This window comes from Lepus europaeus, chromosome 4, assembly GCF_033115175.1.
Source record: "Lepus europaeus isolate LE1 chromosome 4, mLepTim1.pri, whole genome shotgun sequence".
Taxonomy (NCBI): Eukaryota; Metazoa; Chordata; class Mammalia; order Lagomorpha; family Leporidae; genus Lepus; species Lepus europaeus.
In genome coordinates this window covers 90,072,444-90,097,723 of record NC_084830.1, presented here as the reverse complement: position 1 = coordinate 90,097,723, position 25,280 = coordinate 90,072,444, and the positions used below count along the sequence as shown (strand labels likewise).

Here is a 25,280-nt window from a genome sequence, read left to right as displayed (position 1 = left end):
CATACCAGAGAGCTGGATCAGAACTGGAGCAACCAGGACTTAAACTGGTGCCCATATGGGATGCCAGCACTGCAGGCGGATGCTTAACCTACTACAACACAGTGCTGGCCCCCTTAAAATTTCTTGAAAAAATGAAAATAAAAACAATTCAATCTGTAGAATACAGCTAAAGCAGTTTTAAGAGGTAGTTTAAAAAGCACTGTAGGCTGGCGCCGCGGCTTACTTGGCTAATACTCCGCCTGCAGCACCGGCACCCCAGGTTCTAGTCCCAGTTGGGGCGCGCCGGATTCTGTCCTAGTTGCTCCTCTTCCAGTCCAGCTCTCTGCTGTGGCCCAGGAAGGCAGCAGAGGACGGCTCAAGTGCTTGGGCCCTGCACCTGCGTGGGAGACTAAGAGGAAGCACCTGGCTCCTGGTTTCGGACCGGTGCAGCGGCCATTTGGGGGGTGAACCAATGGAAGGAAGACCTTTCTGTCTCTCTCTCTCACTGTATAACTCTGTCAAAAAAAATAAAAATAAAAAAAATTTTTAAAAAGCACTGTAGTTAATTCCTCTTTAAGTGTTTTGTAGAATTTAGTAGCAAAGCCATCAGATCCTGGACTTTTCTTTGATGGTAGACTTTATTACTGCTTCAATGGCATTACTTGTTGATCTTTTCAGGTTTTCTCTACGTTCTTGATTAACTCTTGGTAGCATATGTTTATCCAGGTATGAATTTAATTCTTTGAGGTTTTCCAAGTTGTTGGAATACATTTGTCTGTGGTAGTTTCTTACAAATCTTTGTATTTCAGTGGTCTTAGTTGTAACGTCCCCTTTTGGATCTTACTTTCTTTGTGCTTTTCTTTTTTTCTTAGTTTGACTAAAGGTTTGTGTATTTTGTGTTTTCAAAAAACTAGCCTCTCATTTTGTTGATCTTTTATATATTTTTTAGTTTCGATTTCATTTATTTCTGCCCTGATTATTATTTTGCATCTCCTGTTCTTGTTTTTCTGAGTCTTTGAGTTGCATCATTAGATTATTTGGGATTTCTGATTTTTTTTTTTAATGTTAGCACTTATGCTTGGTTTTCCAGGCCATAAGCATCATAAATCACATCAACAAAATAAAACAAAAGCCGTATGATCATATCAATAAATAGAGAAAGCATCTGGCAAGATTCAACATCCCTTTTCAATAAAAATCTTCAACATATTAGGGACAGAAACAGCATACTTCAAAATTACAAAGCCTATATATGAGAAGCCAACAATCAATAACACACTGAACTAAGTAGGAAAAGCTGAAAGCATTTCCCTTGAGATCTGAAAGAGCATCCACTTTCACCACTCTTAATTTAGTACTGGAAGTATTAGTAAGACCAATTAAAGAGAATAAAGAATATTAAAACTGGAAAGGGGGCCAGAACCATGGTGCAGTAGGTTAATCCTCCGCCTGTGGTGTCAGCATCCCATATGGGCACCAGTTCTAGTTCCAGCTGCTCCTCTTTCAATCCAGCTCTCTGCTGTGGCCTGGGAAAGCAGTAAAAGATGGCCCAAGTCCTTGGGCCCCTGCACCTGTGTGGGAGACCTGGAAGAAGCTCCTGGCTCTTGGCTTCAGATCGGTGCAGCTCAGGCTGTTGTGGCCATTTGGGGAGAGAACCAACGGAAACTAAATTGTTTTATCAGTTCACACAGCTTTTTGGTGTATTGTTTAGGTTTTTCATGTACAAAGTTATGTCATCTGTGGACATGGATATTTAGATTTTTTTTCTTTCCAATTTTTTTTAAAAGATTTTATTTATTTGAGAGGTAAAGTTACAAACAGTGAGAGGGAGACAGAGAGAAAGGTCATCCTTCCAAACTCACAGGATATAAAACCAACATACAAAAAAAAGTAGCATTTTTGTAAACAAGAGTGATCTTGCTGAAAAGAAAAAGAAAGGAATCACATTCACCATAGCTATTAAAAAAAAATTTAGGAACAGTGAAATAACTGAAAAGGCCTTAAAATGAACATTATAAAATAACAATTAAATCACCAAAGACATCAAAACATGGGAAAATATTCCTTGCTCATGGTTTGGAAGATCTAAAATTGTTAAAATGTCCACAATACCTAAAGCAATTTACAAATCCAGTGCAATCATTATCAAAATACCAATGACATTCTTTACAGAATTAGAAAAAATACTAAAATTCACATGGAAACACAGATGACCCAAAATAGCCAAAATAACCCAAAGCAAAAAAAAAATCAAGCTGGAGGCCTCAGAATATGATTTCAAAGCATATGTGTGCGTGTGTATCATTTTTATATATAGTGCTATAGTTATATATATATATAGTTATTCAGGTATATATATAGCAATACCTACAGTATTTAAAACAGCATGGTATTGGCATAAAAACCAATACCATAGATCAACAGAACAGAGAACCTAGAGATTAATCCATATGTATACAGACAACTGATTTTTGACAAAGGAGCCAAGAACATACAGTAGATAAAGGATAAAATTTTCAATAAGTGGTACAGGTAAAATTGTACATACATATGTAAAGGAATGAAATTGGATCCCTACCTCTCACCATATATTAAAAATCAACTCAAGATGGATCCAAAGGCCTGAATTTCAGACCTGAAACCATGAAATTTCTAGAAGAAAACATAGGGGAAACACTTCAAGACACTGGTGTAGGCAATGATTTCTTGGATAACATGGGCTCATCCTGCAAGGCCCACACTGTCGGGATGGTGGGTTAACAGCGTTCTTCACAAGAAGCACCAGAGACAGTTTCAGTGAACATGTCCATTTATTAACAATCAGGCACAAGCTTTTATCGGGCAGGCAGAGGAGAGTAGCTAGTTCGGGGTAGCAACTCTAACTCTACAGGATAAAGCTGATATTGGTGCCTCTATACTTCTCCAATCAGCTTGAAGGTCACATAATCTAGTAGCCTTCCAAGTGGTCTTATGGGTTGGGGCCACACCCAGGAGCTGCTTACCTAGTTAACAATTACAAGACCCTTAAACATGAAGTGGGGGGGTAAGAGAAATGTGCCTGGGGCTACTGCTGCTTGCCAGTAGTCAGGTCATGCATGGGTCTCAGTATGCTGAGCCCCCAACCAGGGTCTTTCCAAGGAGGCATGGTGTGCCCTCTTAACCTCCTGCATGGGCTAGGCAGGCAGTCTCCCAGCCAGGCACAGAATCACCCACAGGATAAGGTCACAAAACCACAGGCAACAAAAGCAAAGCTAGACAAATGGGATTATATCAAACTCAGAAGCTTCTGCGCAGCAAAGGAGACAATAGAGTGAAAGAAATCCTACAGAATGGGAAATATTTGCAAGCTATTTATTCAACAAAGGATAATGTCCAGACTATATCTGCAACTCAAAAAACTCAACAACAAAATAACCAAGCCAGCTAAGAAACTGGCAAAGGAACTGAATAGACAATTCTCAAAATCGAAATACAAACAGCCAACAAACATAAAAAAATGCTCAACATCATTAGCCATCAAGGAAATACAAGTCAAAATCACAATGAGGTATCACCTCACCAATGTCAGAATGGCTATTCTTCAAAAGACAAAAAGTAACAAATGCAAATGCTAGCAAGGATGTAGAGAACTCTAGGTGGGAATATAAATTAGTACAGACAGTATGTGAAACAGTACAAAGATTGCCTTAAAAACTAGAAATGGAAATGCCATATGTTCTGGCAATCCAGCTACTGGGTATATAGCCAAAAGATATGAAATCATGGAGATAATCACTCCACCATATTTACTGCAGCACTGTTCACAATAACCAAAATATGAAGTCAACCAAGGTGTCCATTATCAGATCAGAAAATAAAGAAAATGTGGTAAATATAGATGATAGAATACTATCAGTCATTTAAAAAAAAAAAAAAGGGAAGAAATCCTGCCATTTGCAGCAAAATGAAAAGAAATGAAGGATATCGGGTTGAGTGAAATAAGCCAAATACTACATATCCTTCCTCATATATCAGAGCTTAAAAACAAAACAAAACAAAAAACAACCTCATTCTGAACACAAAATGTTGATTAACAGAAGCTGGAAAGGGGAGCTGACAATGTGGTATAGTAGGTTAAGCTTCTGTCTGTGGCACCAACATCCTATACAGGCACCAGTTCATGTCCGGGCTGCTCTACTTCCGATTTGGCTCCCTACTGACAACCTGGGAAAGCAGTGGAAGATGGTCCAAGTGCTTGGGCCTCTGTACCCAAATGGGAGACCCAGAAAAAGCTCCTGGCTCCTGGCTTTGGATCAGTCCAGCTCAGGCCATTGCAGCCATTTGGGGAGTGAAGCAGCAGATGGAAGACCTCTCTCTCTTTCTGTCTCTCCCTCTCTCTCTAACTCTGCCTCTCAAATAAATAAATCTTAAAAAAAAAAAAAGCTGGGAAGGATGGGAAGAAGAGAGGAAGGTTGGATTAATAAAACTGGGGGGGGGGGGCGGGGGGAGAGGGCTGGCACTTTGGCATATCGGGTAAAGCTGCCGTCTGTCCCATATGGGTGGTCAGTTCAAGTCCCCAGCTGCTCTACTTCCTATTCAGCCCTCTGCTGTGGCCTGGGAAAGCAGAAGATGGCCTGAGTATTTGAGCCTGAAGTGCCAGCATGCCCATACAGGCACTGGGTTGTATCCCAGCTGCTACACTTCCAATCCAGCTCTCTGCTAATGGCCTGGGAAAGCAATAGAAGATGCCCCAAGTACTTGGGCCCTTGCACAGTGTGGGAGACACTGAAGAAACTCCTGGTTCCTGGCTTCAGATCGGTCTAGCTCTGGCTGTTGTGGCCATTTGGGGAGTTAAACCAGTGGATGGAAGACCTTCTTGTCTGCCTCCCTCTCTGTCTGTAACTCAACCTTTCAAATAAATAAAATCATAAAAAAAAAGTAGAAGAAAGGATTTAATACTTTTACCATAAAGAAATGATAAATGTTTGAGGAAATAGATGTGTTTACATCAATTGGACATTACACAGCAAATACATATACAGAAATATCACACTGTGATATCACACAGTGACAAGTTGTTTCAGTCTTAATTTAAAAAATTATTATTGAATGAGTGATTCTACCATATATAAAACATACAAAACTAGCCCAATATATTGCAATGTTTTTCTCCCTGTTTATTTTCTCATCTTCAACCCAAACCAAGAGCATTCTGCTCTATGACGATGCTGAAAGTTTCCTGTACTCGTAACTGTAAACTGCAATGGACTCTTCAGTTCTCACTTGATCTAACCAGTTTGGTACATCCTAACACTGTTGATACTTTCTACCTAGAGGATACAATCCACCACTGTGCTATTAGGTCCCAGTATTTCCTAAACCTATCCTTTCTAGAACACTCTAGAGATGTTTACACATGACTATTTAAATTAAAATTCATTTCAAGCACCCAATTGCTTTATTAGGAGATATAAGACACCACAAACAAACATTTTCATCACTGCACAAATTCTATTTGAAGATATACTCAACTATCTATCAGACATCTGCATATATTTGTTTCACAGGCATCTCAAAACTGAATGTATAAAAAATTATTCTTTATCTCTTCACCTCTAGAGAAAGAGAGAGAGGCAGAGTGTATGCTCCCATCTACTGATTCATTCCCGAAACACCCATAAGTGCTGACCAAAACCAGGAGCCACTCCAGGAGCTAGGAATTCAAACCAAGTCTCCCAAGTGGGTGGCAGGAATCCAAATTACTTGATCCAATGTCATTGCCTCCCAGGATCTGCAACAGCAAGGAGCTGGAATCAGAAGCCAGAGCCAGGAATCACACCTCGACACTCTAACACAGGACTCAGCAGCTTAATAGGGAAGACAACTGATAAACACCTGTTCATTTTTTATCATCCTGACCTCACCTCCTCACCACCTTTCTTAAATTTTCCTACTCACCATGGCAAAAAAACTCAGTCATCCTAAATTCCTCCAATCCTTTATACATATCCAATCAGCTAGCAATTCTTATAGGATGTCCATCATTAACAAATTTCCCTTCTCTTCACTTTCATTGCTAATAGCTTTGTTCAAGCCCTTACCACTATTCACCTAAATCAGTCACTGCATTAGCCAATGAACCTTCTTATGTCCAGCCTTCCACTTCTTCCAATGTATAAATCTCCTAACTCCTTTCAACAGAACTACTCTCAGGATTGCATAGAAGTCTTGCATGACATCCTGCCTATGCCTTCAACCCTGAATATGATCATCTCCTCCTTTACCCCATCCCTAACATGCCTCTGTTCTACATACAATTTCCTCCCTGGAATATCCTTCCTGGCTTACCTGCTGATGGAGAACCTATTCAACTTTAGAGACTCAGCTCCAGCTTTACTACCCAAATGAACCTTCCAGAATAACTATCAGAGTAAGAAGTAAACCTCTTTGTGCTTCTTCCCACCCTCCCTTCCCCGCTCTCCAAATGAATGCTACACAGACTTCTGTCTGGGTACCTACATCTTTCTGCTTGTTTACGTGTCAGTTTTTCTTCCCCAGAATTGAAGCTTATCTTAGTGACGTTTATAAACCCAAAACAATTCTTGACCATAAAGAAACTCAAATTTTGGGACCGGCATTGTGGTATAGCAGGTAAAGCTGCCACCTGTAACACTGACAGCCCATGTGGGTGCTAGTTTGTGTCTACTTGTGATCCAGCTCCCTGCTGATGGCCTGGGAAAAGCAGCAGAATATGGCCCAAGTATCTGGGCCCCACCACTCACATGGAAGACCTGAATGTGGATGAAACTCCTGGTCCTGTCTGGCTCAGACCTGGCAGTTGCAGCCATCTGGGGAGTGAATCAGCAGATGGAAAATCTCTCTCTAAATCTTTCATATAAGTAAATCTTTAAAAAAAAAAAAAGAAACTCTCAAATTTTGTTATATAAACTTTCCAAAAAAAGAAAAAAAGCAGCATATGACAAAAATGAGAGACAGGTATCCAATTTCCATGCCCTCTGTAACTGTACACATCTCTTATATAAATGCTGGGATTATTGTTATTTTTGACATGGTTTTCCCAACATATGCCTGCTAGGATAAGGTTACATACAGATAGATAATATAGTGTCTCAAAAGGAAGTTTAGAATTAACTGAAGATAAGCTACCGATCCTTGGACAGAAATCTGAATTAGGAAGGTGGGAGAACATCGTGTCTTTCTTGGAGCTACATTCAAAGGAGTTCTTAACCACTTTTCTAAAACCATGGAACTCTTTGGCAGTCTAGGGAATTTAACAGTCCTTTTCAGAATACTTTTAAAATACATTAAATAAAATACATAGGAGGCAACCATTAAGCTTAACACTTAAGATATATCCCAGTTAGAGTACCTGGCTCTAGCTCATGTGTCCAGTTTCCTGCTAATGCAGATCCTGGGGGACAGTGGTGATGCCTCAAATAATTGGGCTCCTGGGGCTGGCGCTGTGGCGTAGCGGGTAAAGCCACCGCCTGCAGTGCTGGCATCCCAGATGGGTGCTGGTTCGAGTCCCAGCTGTTCCACTTCCAATCCAGCTCTCTGGTGTGGCCTGGAAAAGCAGTGGAAGATGGCCCAAGTCCTTGGGCCCCTGCACCCACATGGGAGACTCAGAGGAAGCTCCTGGCTTCGGATCAGCACAGCTCCAGTCGTTGCGGCCAATTGGGGAGTGAACCAGCGGATGGAAGATCTCTCTCTCTCTCTGCCTCTTCCGCTCCTTCTCTCTGTTTAACTCTTTCAGGTAAATAAATAAATCTTTAAAAAAAATAATAATTGGGTTCCTGTCACCCAAGTAGGAGACTTGGATTGAGTTCTCAGCTTCAACCTCAACCCAGTTCCAGCCCTTTTGAGCATTTGGGAAGTGAATTAACAGAAGAGAGCTCTATCTGTCTCTTAGCTGTCTCTCTTTCCATTTCTCTGCCTCTCAAATAAAAAATTTAAATAAAATACAAAGAATTACAATGAAAGTCAATTATGTTATATGATTACAAAATACTTAAAGCGTAATACTATATGTGCTCCCTTATTAAAACATTAAATAAGATTCACCATAATAGCAACCATCACTGTGAGCAAAAATGGACTTTAAGTATATCTGTAATAATTACAAGTTGATTGAAATTAAAATATGTGATTTTTTTAATTTGTCATAAATATCATAATACAACTGGTTAGTACCTTGAACACTGAGATAGTTGATTTGTTAGAATTTAGTGAAAATAAATTATTTTCTCCCAACCATATTCATAAAACCTCACCATTCTTTCCTCAATTCTGACTTACTATAAAAGAAATACCAAGGAAGATACTTGTAGATATTAAGTATCTGGAAGAAAAGAGCCAGATTCATAGTACTGGCTATTTTTTCTTTCCTTTTTAACATTCTGACTTTTGTTAAATCTTTATTTTACGTTTCAGTCTTGATGAAACCTTAAGACCGAAGTGATCAAGTAATATTAATGTCTACTAGACATCCACTGTAAACATGCTTAGCCAGTGCTAAAAAAGGGAGAAGAGTGACATCTTGTCATTTTCACCCTGAGGCCAGCTTTAAGCTGGCAGCACCTGTCGATGACAGATCAAGAATGTAAAATCTTGCCGGCGCCGCAGCTCACTAGGCTAATCCTCTGCCTTGCGGCGCCGGCACACCTGGTTCTAGTCCCGGTCGGGGCACCGGATTCTGTCCCGGTTGCCCCTCTTCCAGGCCAGCTCTCTGCTGTGGCCCGGGAGTGCAGCGGAGGATGGCCCAAGTGCTTGGGCCCTGCACCCCATGGGAGACCAGGAGAAGCACCTGGCTCCTGCCATCAGATCAGCGCAGTGTGCTGGCCGCAGCGCGCCTACCGCGGCGGCCATTGGAGGGTGAACCAACAGCAAAAGGAAGACCTTTCTCTGTCTCTCTCTCACTGTCCACTCTGCCTGTCAAAAAAAAAAGAATGTAAAGTCTTGGGAAAACAATTCAGGGCTACAAGTCCAACATCTTCTCACAGTAGGATTTCATTACCACTATCAACCCAGGAGATTCCGGTTTCATTCTTCCTAGGGAAGGCAATATTTTTCTCTAATGGCAATTTAGTAATTTTTTATTTATGTTATAATCTTTTAAAAAATAGAGTAATGGTTTATACCATAAGACAGTAAAAATAACATACTGGTACTAAAGAAATTTCAGTATTTTATGACAATTACTGATTCAAAAACTGTTTTAAACGTAAGTGTGTACCTGTAACAATTCCAGGGTCATAGGAATATTCTTAAGCTCCTTCAACAAATCCAATGCTCCAGCCTGTAAAATAAAATAATTTCATATTGAATTCCCAGGACAATAAAACAGGGGCTGGTCAGAAATTTACAAATATGAGTCACCACACATCTCAGTCTCATCAGTATCTACAAGCCGGTGCTGATCTGGCCAGGTGAGAGTACCTGGAACCTAGTGAACCGCCTCAGTGGCTAGTATGATGCGGACCTGGGCCAGGTAGGCTACAAGGAGGCAAAGTGTGGCAGGCAGGCCCTGCAAGATGCTGGCTATGAATCTGACAACTGCTTTACCTCAGTGCAGGAAAGACTGGATACTCTAGGTGGTGCTGGATGCCACTGATCAGATGTGGCTGCCAGCTGTGGGGACTTGGTGCCTCAACAAGCTGCACTTTGGGAGGCTGTGACAGACCTCAGTAAAGCAGAAACTACCACCAAGCATGGTGATGCCCAGGTGAAGATCTGGCAGTGCTCCTATGATGTCTCTCTGCCTCCCATGGAGCCTGATCCCTTCCACAGCAACATCACTAAGGATGGTAAGTATGCAGACTTCACTGGAGATCAGCTGCCCTCCTGGGAGAGTCTGAAGGACACTATGGCCACAGCCCTGCCCTCCTGCAATGAAGAGATCATGCTCCACATCAAGGAGGGGAAATGGGTACTGATCGCAAGGCATAGCAACAGCCTTTGGGGCATTGCCAAGCATCTAAGGGTCTCTCTGAAGAGGGTATCATGGAGCTAACTGGAAGCCCGTCAAACCCATGCAGTTCCTGGGGGATGAAGAGACCATGGGTAAAGCTACAGAAGCTATGGCTGTCCAGGGCAAGAACAAGAAGTGAAGGCAAGTGGGAAGAACACTATCCCCAGCACTACCCTCCCTGCCCACCCAATCCTCTGCACCTGTCTCCTGCACATGTCACACTGACCACCTCTGTAGGCACCTAAGGTTGTAGCTGCGGCTGCAGACTGGGGGCTCCTGCTTTCCTTTCAACCATTTTGTCTCCTGCACCGCCCCCTTCACAAAATCTAGTCAGGATGGCATCCATGAGGTACTGGCTTTCGGTCCAACTGAAGGAAGACTCCTCTCACCCACAGAGTTGAGAGGTCCAAACACTCGTGTCTGCCAGTGCACTGTTTACTAAGCGCCTGCTGGAGTTGGGAGAGGAAGGAGTTATGCTAAGTCTTGACCAATTAGGAGAGGCAGGAGAGTTTGCTGTGTTCCCAGGAGCCAGTCCTCTGTGCTTCTGCAGTCAGGCCACTGCCCTGGGGGCTGCAGTCATTCCAGTGGAAGATTAATGTAACCTGGACAGTGACTTAAAAACACAACCACCACATCCTCCCTTACCCAAGAGAAGCTGGCCCTAGAAAGGTTGGGATCAAGCCCGAATTTAGTTTCTGTGATACATTTACTTTTATAAAAACACACACATATAAAATTGATACTAAACAAAAGCCCTTTTGGGGTTCCTAGCAGTCATTCAAATAGTCCCCTTTGTGGTCACCAGAAAATGAGCCTGGCTCCTTAAGGGTAGGACTGCCTCCTGATGTGTCTTAGGATCCCTCCCCTGCCTTGTTTTGTGGCAGTGAAATGTCTCTTGAGGATGTCCAAAGTGTGTCTTTCAGTGAGTGATTCCGAATCACATTTTCCAGTAGCCTGGCCCTGCCACATAGGCCAGGTACTCATTTTGAGTATATCTGTTATTTTTTGAGTAAATTTTGAGTAAATCTTTTTTCCAGATCAGAGCAATAAAGGAGTGTGATATACAATTAAAAAAATTATTTTATGATTTCTATCCATAACATACAATGGCCCATTTATTCACTTGAGAACAAAGACATGTAATATACATAGAACATAAATATACTGTTTTTCAACTGGGGGTTGAAACTTATCAGAGGATCATAAATTCCATTTACTAGGTTATGAAAAGCATTTAAAATAAGTATTATTTTGGGGCCAGTGCCGTGGCTCACTCAGTTAATCCTCCGCCTGCAGCACTGGCATCCCATATGGGCGCCGAGTTCTCGTCCCGGTTGCGCCTCTTCCAGTCCAGCTCTCTGCTGTGGCCCAGGAAGACAGTGCAGGATGGCCTAAGTGCTTGGGCGCCTGCACCGCATTGGAGACCAGGATAAGCACCTGGTTCCTGGCTTCGGATCGGCGCAGCACCGGCCGTGGCGGCCATTTGGGGAGTGAACCAATGGAAGGAAGACCTTTCTCTCTGTCTCTCTCTCTGTCTAACTCTATCTGTCAAATAAAAATAAATAAATAAATAAAATAAGTATTATTTTGTGAAAGTTTATTTTTAGTAGTACTTGTTTCTGTCCTCAGTAGACATGCAAAACCTGCTTAAGGAAAGAGTCAAGTCTGAGAATGTGGGGATGCTGCACTTCTCTAGCATCTGCTCAAGCAAAGGGAGAGTGGATATCACTGCTACAATTGTCATCAGGTCTCTTAGCATCTCACAGCTCTGTCTAAGAATACTATTGTCTACCCAGTTCTTGCATAGTGGTAAAGACTAAATTCTGAAAGAAAATCTAGAATTATGAACTATGTTAAGCTCACAGGCCTTCCACTGTCAATTCCAATATGGAGTAAAAACCTCCCATGGAAGGGCAAAGGTTGTGGCGCAACAGGTAAATCTCTGCTTGAAACACACATACCAGAATACCTGGGATTGAATACCAGCTCCTCTTTGACCTAGTTTCCTGCTAATGCACACCCTGAGAAGCAGCAGGTGATGGCTCAAGTATTTGGGTCTCTGCCACCACATAGGAGATCTAGACGGAGTTCTGGGTTCTGGCTTTTATCCTGGCCCACCCAGCCTTGGCTGTTGCAGGGATCTGTAGAGTAAAGCAGGGAATGAAAGATATCTTTCTCTCTCTCACTCTATCAAATAAATAAAATAAATAAGCTTAAAAAAAAAAAAGCTCCCATCTAGATAAAGGAACAAAATAAGACTCACGAAAGAATCACAGAATATTCCTAAAGTTAAAAGAGGAATAAAATTAGAGAAATAGCACCACCTACAGCTTGTGGCCAAATGTTCCATTTAATATTAATTTAACCTATCATATTTCATCAAATCTATTATATTCACTTAATCATATTTTATTTAGTCTAATATTTCCCTAAAATTTTGTATTTAGACACATTAATTTATATACCAGCAACATAGAAAAAGCGATTAAAATATGACATATGTTTTCTTACAACTTTGTTTATTGAAAGAATTATTTTAGTCTCAGAATTTTACTATATATCAACTTTTCTTTAAAAGATTTATTTATTTATTTATTTTGAATGTCAGAGTTACAAAAAGAAAGGGAGAGACAGAGAGAGATCCTCTATCCATAGGTATCCATAGGTTCACTCCCCAGATTGCCACAACAGCCAACTCTGGGCCAGGCTGAAGCCAAAAGGCCAAGAGTCAGGAGCTTCATCCAGGTCTCTCATATGGGTGGAAGGGCCCAAACATTTGGGCCATTCTCTGCTGCCCCTCCAAAGCAATTAGCAGGGAGCTGGATCAGAAGTAGAGCAGATGGGACAGAGGCCATACTCACCATGCAACACCACCAGCTCTCATATATCAGCTTTTATATATACAGAAAATGTAAGTAAAGGAAATCAGCTAGATGTTTCCAAAACTACTCTATACTCAGAGTCTGACGCCTATGAATCACTTTTTGACTCATTCAATGATACCTATTTTTACCCTAAAAAGAGCTGTAGCAAGAACACTAGGGAAGTGGTGTTATGGTGCAGTGTGTTAAGTCAGTGTTTGCTGCTTGGAACATTTGCATCCCATATCAGAGTGCCAGTTATAGTCCTGAATGCTCGGTGCTTCTGATCCAGTTTCCTGTTATTGCACCTAGGAGGCAGTGGGTAACAGCCCAAGTACTTGGGGTTCTTGTCATACTCATGGAAGACCTAAATAAATAGTTTCAGGCTCTTGGATTAGGCCTGGCTCAGATCCAGCTGTTGTGTGCATTTAGGTAGTGAAACAAGAGATGGAAGACTTCTGTATTCTGCCTTCAAAAAAAAAAACCACCAAGAATGCATTCTTTCAAAAAAGAAGCCATAAAAGACTGCTGGCCAGCACTACGACTCACTAGGCTAATCCTCCGCCTGCGGCGCCAGCACCCCAGGTTCTAGTCCTAGTCGGGGCACTGGATTCTGTCCCGGCTGCTCCTCTTCCAGTCCAGCTCTCTGCTGTGGCCCGGGAAGGCAGTGGAGGATGGCCCAAGTGCTTGGGCCCTGCACCCACACGGGAGACTGGAAGGAAGCACCTGGCTCCTGGCTTCGGATCGGCGCAGCATGCCGGCCATAGTGGCCATTTGGGGGGTGAACCAACGGAAGGAAGACCTTTCTCTCTGTCTCTCTCTCACTGTCTAACTCTGCCTGTCAAAAAAAAAGACAAAAAAAAAAAAAAGAGAGAGAGAGAGATACTGCCATTAGCTCTCAGGTGATTTTGTAGTATGTGGAGCTATTTTTCACCCCCAATGCAATTTTACAACCATTTACTTCCTCAGGGTTCAAAGAAAACTCCACAAATGCATCTCAGATTTTCTTCCAAGATTTTCCCATTCTGCAAATTTTGATGCTAGGTTTGATATTCTGCCAATGAAAGTACACAACAGCTATCTGGCCAATGATAAGTGTAACTCATCCTGCTTTGTAAAACATTAAAATATGAAAACTAGGCATCCTACAAATCAATGAAACATATCCTAGCAAAATACAAAATCCTAGAGCAGTTCTTTACACTATGTATCCTAAAGGAAGAAGCAGGCATAGATTGTCATGATATTACTATACTCATATTCTTAAAAATGAAATCAAGTAAAGGGGCTGACATTGTGGCACAGCAGGTTAAGCTGCCCCTGTAATGCCAGCATCCCATATCAGAATGCTCCTTCAAGCCCTAACTACTGCACTTCCAATCTAGATACCTGCTAATGCAGTCAAAAAAGATCCAAGTATTTGGGCCACTACTGCCCATAAGGGAGACCCGGATGCAGTTCCTAGCTCTTGGCTTTAGCCTGGCCCCAGATGTGGCTACTGCAGGCATCTGGGGAATGAATCAGTGGATGGAATACCTCTCTCTCTCTCTCTCATTTTCTCTCTCTCCCTCCTTCTGTTGCTCGCTCTGCCTTTCAATAAATAAATAAATAAATATTTTTTTAAAATCAAGTAAGGGCTTCTATCATGTATTTTTTCCACATAAAACTGACAGCCATTAGATTTGACTTTTGGGACTAAAACAGTACTAACTTTTCAGATAAATAAATAAATCTTTAAAAAAAAAATTTCGTGGGAGATGGGATGGTTGCGGGTGGGAGGGTGGTTATGGGGGGAAAAAGCCACTATAATCCAAAAGTTGTACTTTGGAAATTTATATTTATTAAATAAAAGTTAAAAAAAAGAATTTCTTCAGAAATAACATTTTCTACACAAATGAATCCCCTACATGCAAATAATAAAACTAAATAGATTTCTAGATTATTCATAAATTTTTAGTACACCCATCTAACAGTGACAAATGTAAACAAATTTATGTTATATTTATCCCACTTAATGTAAGAGTGCATTTCATGATATAAATGTTAATGTCTTACTACTGGGAACTGCCCAGGTCCCACTGGGAATATAAAAAATATGACATATGTACCATATTATCTTTATTAAGATGTGAAAATTTTTGGATCCCCAAATACATCAGACCTTAAGGTTTTGGTTAATGGACTGTGGAGCTGTATCCTCCATCTACCATGTCCATATTTTCTACCAATGTATCCATTTCTGATCAAGCACCAACCAGAAAGGAAGAAAAGGAATCACACTTGTAGGAGTTCCTTCAAAGGTATCCTCGTGGCTTACATAATGCCATCTGTCAAAAGAAAATTGATTCTTATAACATATCAGCAATGTGATATGGTTTAAGTTGTTTTAGAGTAGAGGTAATAGATTTACACTGATTTTGCTATGTTCCCTTTCTTCTCAAATCTCTTTGGTGAAAAATCAAACTAACACTTATGGAATAAAACTTCTATGACCTTTACACTGTGTTCTAACAACAACAACAACAACAAAAACTTCAGTCAAGTTCAAAAAAATTATGATTTAAGTGAAACTGGCCAAAACAGATGGTTAATAAGCCATTTACTGACAAAACTTGAGTATTACTATGTGCTGGGTACTGTGGAAAATACTATATATACATTATGTCACTGCACCCTAACAATAAACCCTATGGAAGCTAGTAATTATTACATCCACTTTGGACATAGGAAATTAAAGCCTAGATGCATTAAACTTGTACAAGAACATGCAACTACTAACTAGAAAAGGTGAGATCCACTCCAGTTCTGTCAAATTACACTCCACTGCCTCTGAACAAATACTCATTAACAAAACGTATCAAGCTCTGCTCTGTGCTGGAGACACAGCAATGAGCAAGACCAAAACCCTCCAACTTCAGGGAATTGTAAAACAGAAAACACTGATCATCTACTTCAAATTTTCAGTTACACAAAGAAAAAAAACATGTACCCAGAGAAGGAAAGTGACTTGCCCAAGGACATACTGATGGGTAGTGCAACACATAGGGCAAAAACTGTAGTCTTCTGCCCCTTACATCACTGCTCTTTCCATTCCATCTGTCCACCAGAGACAGTTATGCTCTGTGAGCTCAGGGGAAAAGCACTGTGAAACAAAACGATGTGTTCTCTCCTTTCTCCTTTCCCAATCATCACCTGCCTCTACATGCCAAGTCTGAGATTGCACCATCTCCCAGAGATAATGATGCAAGACAAAGAAAGATTCTAACTTCGAGTCAAATTTTGTTCACAGTACTGGCTAGAAAACAACCTAAAGCCATTTCATTACTTACATTGTTGGTGCTCCTGTCAATGAAACAAGTGCTCTTACAAAACTTAGTATTAAAATTTGTACTGAGTGCTCAAGTATATACAAAACTGTACCGTACACAAACACCCCTCTCCTCAAGATATATACATTAAAAAAAAAAGAGGGTATAGTGGGGGGTTTACAGTTAATAATACAAGCTATATCAGAGTATATGACATATTTAAATACAAACTCATGCTTTGTCATTTCCTAATTGTAAAAAGCTATTTGTGTTTTTCAAGTTTCAGCTTCTTTATATGTAGGTGAGCAAAAATAACTGACTGTGAGTAGTTGAAATGGCCAAATGAGGTAACATAAAACAGATGAATATGTATCCTGACACATGGCAGATGACTGATAGGAGGTACAATGACACAGAAAGAGTTGTTTCTACCATAAAAATAGTCCCAAAGAGCCATAAACCAGCATTTTAAATGAGTATATTTAAGCCCAATCAACTCTAACATTTCTTAAAAGAATTTATTATGAGACTGAAAAGTTTAAATATTAAGAAGTTTACTTTTTAAAACAGGAAATACTGAATCATAAGTATATGAGTTACAGCTCAGTAACATTACTATAAAACTAGGAACTATGATTTTTTTTCTTTATTATTTGAAAGACAGAGTTAGAGTCCGAGTTCGAGTTAGAGAGAGAGAGAGAGAGAGGTCTTCCATCTGCTGGTTCACTCCCCAGATGGCCGCAACTGCGCCAATCCAAAGCCAGGAGCTTCTTCTGGGTTTCCCACATGGGTGCAGGGACCCAAGGACTTGGGCCATCTTGTACTGCTTTCCCAGGCCATAGCAAAGAGCCGGATCGGAAGAGGAGCAGCCGGGACTAGAACCAACACCCATATGGGATGCCGGCGCTTCAGGCCAGGGCGTAACCCACTGTGCCACAGCGCCAGCCCCAGAACTATGATTTTATTATCTCACATTTGTAGTAACACCACAATAGATCACAGAAACACATAAATTCAATTTCATCAAAATGAAAGTTTTTGTACTTCAAAGGACACCATCGAGAATAAAAAGCCAACCCACAGAAAAGGCAACAATATCTTCATATTTTGTATGTGTTAAGGGTCTCATGAAAAATATAAAGAATTCTTTCCACTGGGATCTCTCTCACGAAAATCTTTCATTTAGGTTGTTTGTTTGTTTGTTTGTTTTTTGCCAGAGTGTCTTGGCTTTCCATGCCTGAAATACTCTCATGGGCTTTTCAGCCGGATCCACATGTCTTAAGGGCTGATTCTGAGTCCAGAGTACTGTTTAGGACATCTGCCATTCTATGAGTCTCGCTTCCCATGTTGGATCGTTCTCTCCTTTTTTTATTCTATCGGTTAGTATTTGCAGACCTAAATGACCTAATGAAAGATCTAATGACCTAAATGAAAGATCTCCACGAGTGAGATCCCAGTGGAAAGAACAGGTCATCAAAGAAGCAGGTACCTTTCTCTGAAGGGAGCAGAGAACTTCCACTTTGACTATGACCTTGTCTAAATATGATCAGAGTTGGTGAACTCAAAAGGCTTCCATAGCCTTGGCAACTCGTGATAAGAGCCTAGGGTGATTACTGACGCCATAAACAAGAGTGTCAATTTGTTAAGTCAACAACAGGTGTCACTGTGCACTTGCTCCTCATGTAGGATCTCTGTCCTTAATGTGCTGTACATTGTGATTTAATGCTATAACTAGTACTCAAACAGTATGTTTCACTTTGTGTTTCTATGTGGGTGCAAACTGTTGAAATCTTTACTTAATATATACTAAATCGATCTTCTGTATATAAAGAGAATTGAAAATGAATCTTGATGTGAGTGGAAGGGGAGAGGGAGCAGGAGATGAGAGGGGTGCGGGTGGGAGAGAAGTTATGGGGGAGAAGCCATTGTAATCCATAAGCTGTACTTTGGAAATTTATATTCATTAAATAAAAGTTAAAAAAAAATTCTTACAATTAACAAAAGATATTACCCAATTTAAAAATGGGCAAAAGAGCCGAATACTTCAACAGAAATGGTCAAGAAACAATGAAAAAATGCTCAACTGGTCGTAAGGAAAATGCTAATAAAAACCACACTAAGATACTACTTAACATTCAAAATTACTATAATCAAAAAGACAGAATACTGCACAGCACTAAGGCAGAGCTCCTTGTGATACTGGCATCTGGGAGTGTCAGTTTGAATCCAGGCTACCCCATTTAGGCAGCTTTCTGCTAATGTGCCTGGGAAAGCAGCAAATGACTGCTCAAGTACTTGGACCCCTGCCACCCACATGGGAGGTCCCAAATAGAGGTCTTGACTTTGGTCTTGTCCAGCCCTAGCTGGCAAGTGAACCAGTGGATGGTAAGTCTCTAAGTCTCTCTCTCTCTCTGTCACATTGCCTTTCAAGTAAATCTAAAAAAAAAAAAAAAAAGTTTGGAAAAATAGGATGAAAAGTTTATTTGAATACCAAAAATTTGAAATCCATGCAGAGTTTTTCATAATACACATTTCCAGGAATTACTTCTTATAATTACTATAAGAGGTAGTAATCATACTACCAGGCATATACTCCAAAGAAATGGAATTATATGTACACTTGTACTGGGAGGTGGGGTTGGCCTAGTGGTTAAATCACAGTTTAGGGGGCTGGCTCCATGGCTCACTTGGTTAATCCTCTGCCTGCAGCGCCAGCATCCCATATGGGTGCCGGGTTCTAGTCCCAGCTGCTCCTCTTCCAGTCCAGCTCTCTGCTGTGGCCCAGGAAGGTAGTGGAGGGTGGCCCAAGTGCTTGGGCGCTTGCACCCGCATGGGAGACCAGGAGGAGGCACCTGGCTCCTGGCTTTGGGTCGGCATAGTTCCGGCCGTGGCGGCCATTTGCGGAGTGAACCAACGGAAAAGGAAGAACTTTCTGTCTCTCTCTCTCTCTGTAACTCTACCTGTCAAATAAATAAATAAAATCTTAAAAAAAAAAAAAAAAATCACAGTTTAGGACACCTGTGTCCCAAATCAGTCGCTGGATCCAAACCCCAGTGGTGGTTCCTGATCCCAGCTAATTGCTAATGCAGACTGTGGGAGGCAGTAGTGATGGCCCAAGTGGATGGGTCCTTGTCACCCGGAGGAAACCTGGATTGAATTTTCAGCACCTGACTTGGATCCCACAGCAGGCATTTGGGGAATGAACTACCAGAGTTGTTTCTCTCACTATGCTTCTCAAATAAATAAATTCAAAATAAAAATAATTTTATTAACAATCTTCTTAGCATTATTATTCATTCAGCCAAAAAGTGGAAATAATTAAAATGTCCATCAAATTATGAGTGAATAAACAAAATGTGGTATATACCAGTACTGTTGAGCACTACTCAGTTAAAAAAAAAAAGAATAAAGTACTGATATATAATATGGATTAACCTTTAAAACATTATATTAAGTGAAAGACATCAGTCACATAGACCACATATTGTATGATTTCACTGACAGAAAATTTCCAGAATAAGCAAATACAAAGAGACAGAAAGTATAGCAGTTGTCACGGCAGTCTGGGAAACTGAGAAGAGAGGCTGAATGGTAGGTAACTACTTAAAGAGACAGGATTTCTTTTTAAAATGATCAAAAACCCTAAAATAGACAGTGGTGACAGCTGTACAAATCTGTGAATTTATTAGAAATCCACTAAGGCAAATACTTTGGGTGAATTTTATCTCAATAAAGCTATTAAGGGGCCGACTTTGTGGCATAGTTGGTAAAAGCTGCCACCTGCAATGCCAACATCCCATATGGGCACCAGTTTTGAGTCCTGGCTGTTCCACTTCCGATCCAGTTCCCCACTAATGGCCTGGGAAAGCAGAACATGGCCCAAGTACTTGAGCCCTTGCCACGCACATGGGAGATGCAGAAGCTGCTCCTGGCTTCAGTCCAGCCCAGTGCTGGCCATTAAAGCCACCTAGGGAGTGAACTAACAGATGGAAGATCTCTCTCTCTCTCACTCGTTCTCTCTCCCCCTCTCCGTAACTCTTTCAAAATAAATCTTTAAAAAAAAATTTTAAGCTCCTCTAGGGCCGGTGTTGTGCTACAGCAGGTTAAGCCACCACATCTCATATTGGTGTCCCAGTCCAAGTCCCCTAGCCACTACTGTTCTGAGTCAGCTCCCTGCTAATGTACTTTAGAAGCAGCAGAAGGCGGCCCAAGTACTTGGGCCCCTGTCATCCAGGACATTTGGGATGGAAGACTAATCAATCCTCTTTTTCTCTGCGTTTCAAACAAATAAAAAAGTCTTTAAACCCTTTACAAAGACAACCTCGGGTTACGGCATTCTAGGCACTAGAAAGCACTTTATATTTACCCAGTCTTTACTAAATTTTCTCCAATTTACTAAGAAAAACATATTAAGTGATATTAGAGAACTTGCCTAAAATCACACAGATAAAGTTCAGAAGATCTAGGAATAAGACTTGGTTACTTACATTAAGTGAAAATGACAAGAAAAAAGCTTAAGTGAAAAACAACTAATATCTAAAAATGTAAAAGTACTTTCTGGGTTCTCTGTGGCCTGAGAATGTGCACTCTGTAAAACCACAAAGAACACTATTTGCCATCAACAGCCAGGGACAATATTTTGGCAGTCCTAGGAACAGGTTATTGAGGTGAGTATTTAGGGAAACCTACCTGCCCTGGAAGTAGCTTTACTTCCTGGACTTCTATTCACTAAACTGTAGTCTATCATGGCTCAAAAACAGATCCAAGGATCTTTTAGAGAGACAATGTAGCTTAATAGAAGAGTACTAGCTTTGCAGCTTAAGATTCAGATTCACAAAAATCTTCATTTGGCCACTTACTAGGTATTAAGCTTAGGGCAATTCATTTAATTTTTTAAAAACGTAGTTTCCTCATTTTTAGAAATATTTACCCTGCAAAGATATCTGAACAATAAATGAAAAAAGGTAGGTATGGTATGTATATATCAGGTTGGGGGGGTGCACTTTTTGCCTCAAAATAAGCTTGTTTTTCAATTCCATTTTCCACAAACTTTTTGAAGTACCCTCCTAAGTACTGTACTTGTAGAAGACCCAGCTCAGAGTGACAGCTCAATATATGGTTGCTGCTTTTATTTAGCTTATGTGTGACACCTAGGGTTTTATAAAAACAAAATGATATCCAATAACAGCATCTAAACAAACTTGTCAATTCAAATGGTAATTATTACTCTTGGAGCAAAGTTTACCTTTTCATAGTATAAAAATAGCATAAAGAGCAGCTTATGAGAGAAAAATCTAGAAACCACGGGGGGGGGGGGGGATCTACAACAATCCTTCCACCTCCAAAACAATCTCATTAAATTATAGAACTCTCAGAAGGCTATTGGCCAGTAGCTTGTGTACTTTAGGGAGAGGGAAGGAGTGTCATTCTGACCTTGCTCTTTATTTCATCAGCCTATCTGAATTTCTAGAGTGTGGACATGAAAATGAAGGTGGCGAGGGGAAATAAAGGAAAAGAGCCAACTTTACCTTTTTTTTTTCTTCCGGGCAAGTTATTACACTGGTCAAGTTTTGAAGTATCAGAAAACTAAGATTTGAGATGATACAACTAGATTTGAGAATTACCTGTGGCATTTACCCTCATTCTTTCCAACACTGATTACTAAAGAATCCAGATATTTGATTGAGAACTGTAAATACATTTGTATCTTCTCCATACCTGCCTGCTGAGGAATTACAGATTTTAAGAAACACCTATTACAAGGAAATGGAAACAAAAATAAACACAATGCGATAAACATTATAGCCTGAATTAGACAAAACAATGACCCCCAAAAAAGGGATTTTTTTCCCCCTTGAAAGCTTCTACTATGGGACCCTGAGGCTCTCCACCCAGAGAAAATTTTTTCCAGTTTAAACAAAATAATAAATGTTCAAACTAGGGCTGAGCATTTAACACAACAGTTAAGGCACCAGCATCTCATACTGGAGTACCTTCATTCAAATTCAAGGCTTGCTCTCAATTCCAGTTAACTTGTACCCTGGGAAGCAGCTGGTGATGGCTCCAGTAGTGTCCTTGCCACCCTCACTGTGAAACCTAGATTGAGCTCCTGTCTCCTGGCTTCTCCTGGTCCAAATCCCCAGGTGTTGTGGGCATTTGGTGAATGAATCAGCAGATGCGATTCAAATAAATGAAAATAAATAAATTTGCTTAAAAAAAAGTTAGCCTATCAAATAACCAGAAACCATCACTTCCTGTAGGGGAATGAAAGGACTGTATTAGAAAAATAAATGGCAAAGGCACGATCTGGAACAGAAAACAGGAAATACTTTAAAAAGGCAAAATTGCAAATACAGATTAACAGAGTATGAAATTGAACGCTGAGGCAAAACACCTGTTAAATGAAAAGAGGAAGAGAGGATGTTTGTAGTCTTAAGTACTTAATGGTAACACTAATTTCTGATCTGGCTATCATATGCAAAGCTTGCCGTCCAGCAGAAAACCTGGTTCCAGCTTAACACAAAACTACACAGTACTTAATTTATATAGAAGTACTTAATCGCTAACTGCCTCAGTCTCCTCATCTGTAAAACGGATGCACCTTACCTACCCACAGTTGTGTTGTGCGAAAAGAATTTTGCGCAGCTGCTCTGCAACTCTTAAAAGTGTCGTGCAAATCACAGCATCTCTTTTCTTTCTCATTAGTTTGACATGGGATTTAGTCACAGCTGGGAATAAATCATTTCAGGTACATTGATAATGAAAATGTGCTGAGCATGGAGGAACAAATTCAGGTGAAGAGCATCATGGAAGTTTAGCAGAAAACAGCGAAGTATGAAGAAAAGGATCGAAAGCGGTACACAACGTAAAACTGGTCGTAACACGACCTCATAAAGACCACAAGAGAACACGTTCGCACACACATCCAGATTATGCCACCGGTATTAACTGTGCACCACTGAGGAAGTACCCAGCAATTATGGTTGTCCAAATCCATCTACCAGCACACCTTGGTGAGTGTGTGTTTACAGCTCTGCTGTACACTACGACTTGACAAAATACACTTTTAAAAAACGTTTAGCAACCTGCCGCGAGGCTACAACATATTTCACCTTTCGAACTCGTAAGCAAGCCTGTAATGTAACTGAGACGGCCAAAAGGATGTTTCGTCTTCAAAAACCAAGATCCAGCAGTTTTCCCTTTTATCTTACCAGCACAGCGTCTAAAAGTGATCACAAATCTTTACGGAATGCTATTCGGTATTTCTCGTCTAGAACCGCCGATCGCGATAATGAACACATTCTTTCAAAGAGCGAGGGCTTTCTCTACTTTTCGGTGCTTAAACTAGATTGGGGAGGATTTACCACCTCGGAAGTGAAACCAAAGGAGAGCGAAACCGTAAGCCCTGGCTCGATTAGGCTCACTACGCCGTGCCAACAGCGGGGACCTCGCAGTACCCAGCGCGGGTCCCAACGCCGGCGGCCGTGGTCCCGCACGGCCTCACCACGGCGCCCTCCCAGGACGCGGGGGCGGCCGGCGTCACTCTCCGCCCGAGGGCAGCGGGGGCCGCCGCTGGGGTCTGGGGGCTCCTCAGGCCGGGATCGCAACACCCTACCCGGCCTCGCTCCCGGCCCGCACCACCCGCCGCGCTCACCGCGTTCTTCTTCTGCACCATCTTGTCCATCTTCTTGGCGATGCGGACTACCTCGTCCTCCATGGCGCCGGCAGGTCTTCCCCGCGCCCAGCCCTCTGGGGCCGCGAAATGGCAGAAGGTGGCGTGGAGAGGACGTAGAGCAGTCGCGAGCCCCGGCGTCCGGCGAGTCCCACCACGGCAGGCCCGGGCCTAGGGCCTTCCTCACAAACCAGACCAGAGGCGGCAGCGGTGGCTCCTCCCCGCAGGCCGCACTAGTAGAGCCCGCGCGCGTCCTACAGGCGCTACTAATCAACTGCGGATCGCTGCGAAACGGTGAGTCGCGGCTTCACCGGGCTGGATTCCGGCGGGCGTTGGCCTGAGGGAGGAGGGCCAAGAGGGCGGCACGGCTTCCCGCCAGCGGTTGAGGAAGGCAACGGGTTTTGCTGGGCGTCTCTCAACGCACAGGGCGGGGTTTCTGCCCCCCGGGGTCCCTTGGAGCCGCCCAGAGCCTTAGAACCTAGCGGGACCCGCGTCGCTCGAATGGGAGGCGGGTTCGGAGAATCGAACTTTGGCGGGTTTGAAAGTCCGTGAGGATCCTGAGCGGTCTCCATGGTAGACAGCTACGCAGAAGAACGTAACCCAGCACCTAAAGAGCCTGTTAGGGCACGCGTCTGGTCACTTTTGGGTTCGTTTGTAAGCTTCTTAAGGACAGACCAACCTTGCACATAGCACTTTGAATACGGAGAATTAAGTACTAGTGAACAAAGAAATTAAATAAGGCAACTCAACTACTTCTGAAGACAGAAGAGGAAGTTAGCGTCCTTAAAAATAAGGACTGCGTTTGTCTCAGGGTTAAGATGCCGGCGTCCTATATCAGAGTGCCTGCGGCCCAGTCCCTGCGTGCTGCCCATCCAGCTCCCTGCGAATGCGCCTGGGAGGCAGCAGGTGATGCCCCAAGTACCTGAGTGCCTGCCGCCCACGCCCACGTGGGAGAGACTGAGCCTTGGGCTTCAGCCTGACCCAGAACCACCACTGTGGGCACTTGGGGACTGAACCAGGCGGATAGGCACTCTCTCTGCCTTTCAAATGAAGTAATTTTTTTTTTTAAATAAGAGTTATCACTAACAACAGAAAGCCAAGGTAGAAAGACACATATTGTTAGTGTGAAGTATAGACTCCTTCAGCTTTTATTACCAACTCATGCTATTTGCTATCAAGACCCCACACTAACTTTATCAGTAATCAAAATCCACCAAATAGTGTTATTTATATGCTGAGGTGACTGTTTTCTCCAGTTCTGACTCACACACTTGGGGGGAAGAACCATTTGGACCATTTCCTTTTAATTTCATTTTTAATTTTTAAAAAAATTTGAACAGTAGAAAGAGGCAGAGATCTTCCATCTGCTAACCGGTTCAATCACCAAATGACTCCAACAGCCAAGATTGGGCTAGGGCTAAAAAGGAGCCTGGAATCCAGGACTTCCACGTGGGTGGCAGGGACCCATGTACTTGAGCCATAACTGCTACCTC

At 41.8% G+C, this 25,280-nt stretch overlaps 1 protein-coding gene and 1 pseudogene across 2 annotated transcripts in view; one reads left to right on the top strand and one right to left on the bottom strand.

The window, feature by feature from the left end:
* Positions 1–24,026, bottom strand: part of TCEA1 (transcription elongation factor A1) — a 65,174-nt gene extending 41,148 nt beyond the window's left edge. Inside the window, exons 1-2 of one of the 2 annotated variants that reach the window (XM_062188495.1) lie at positions 23,770–24,026; positions 9,212–9,274 (exon numbers count right to left, since the gene is read on the bottom strand). In XM_062188495.1, coding sequence (XP_062044479.1) covers positions 9,212–9,274; positions 23,770–23,832 — 126 coding nt within the window. In that variant the 5' untranslated portion in view covers positions 23,833–24,026. The remainder of the gene's footprint in view (positions 1–9,211; positions 9,275–23,769) is intronic. The other variant, XM_062188493.1, reaches the window with a different exon arrangement.
* On the top strand, positions 9,350–10,085 carry LOC133758181 (phosphoglycerate mutase 1-like; annotated as a pseudogene).
* Positions 24,027–25,280: the final 1,254 nt, after the last annotated feature.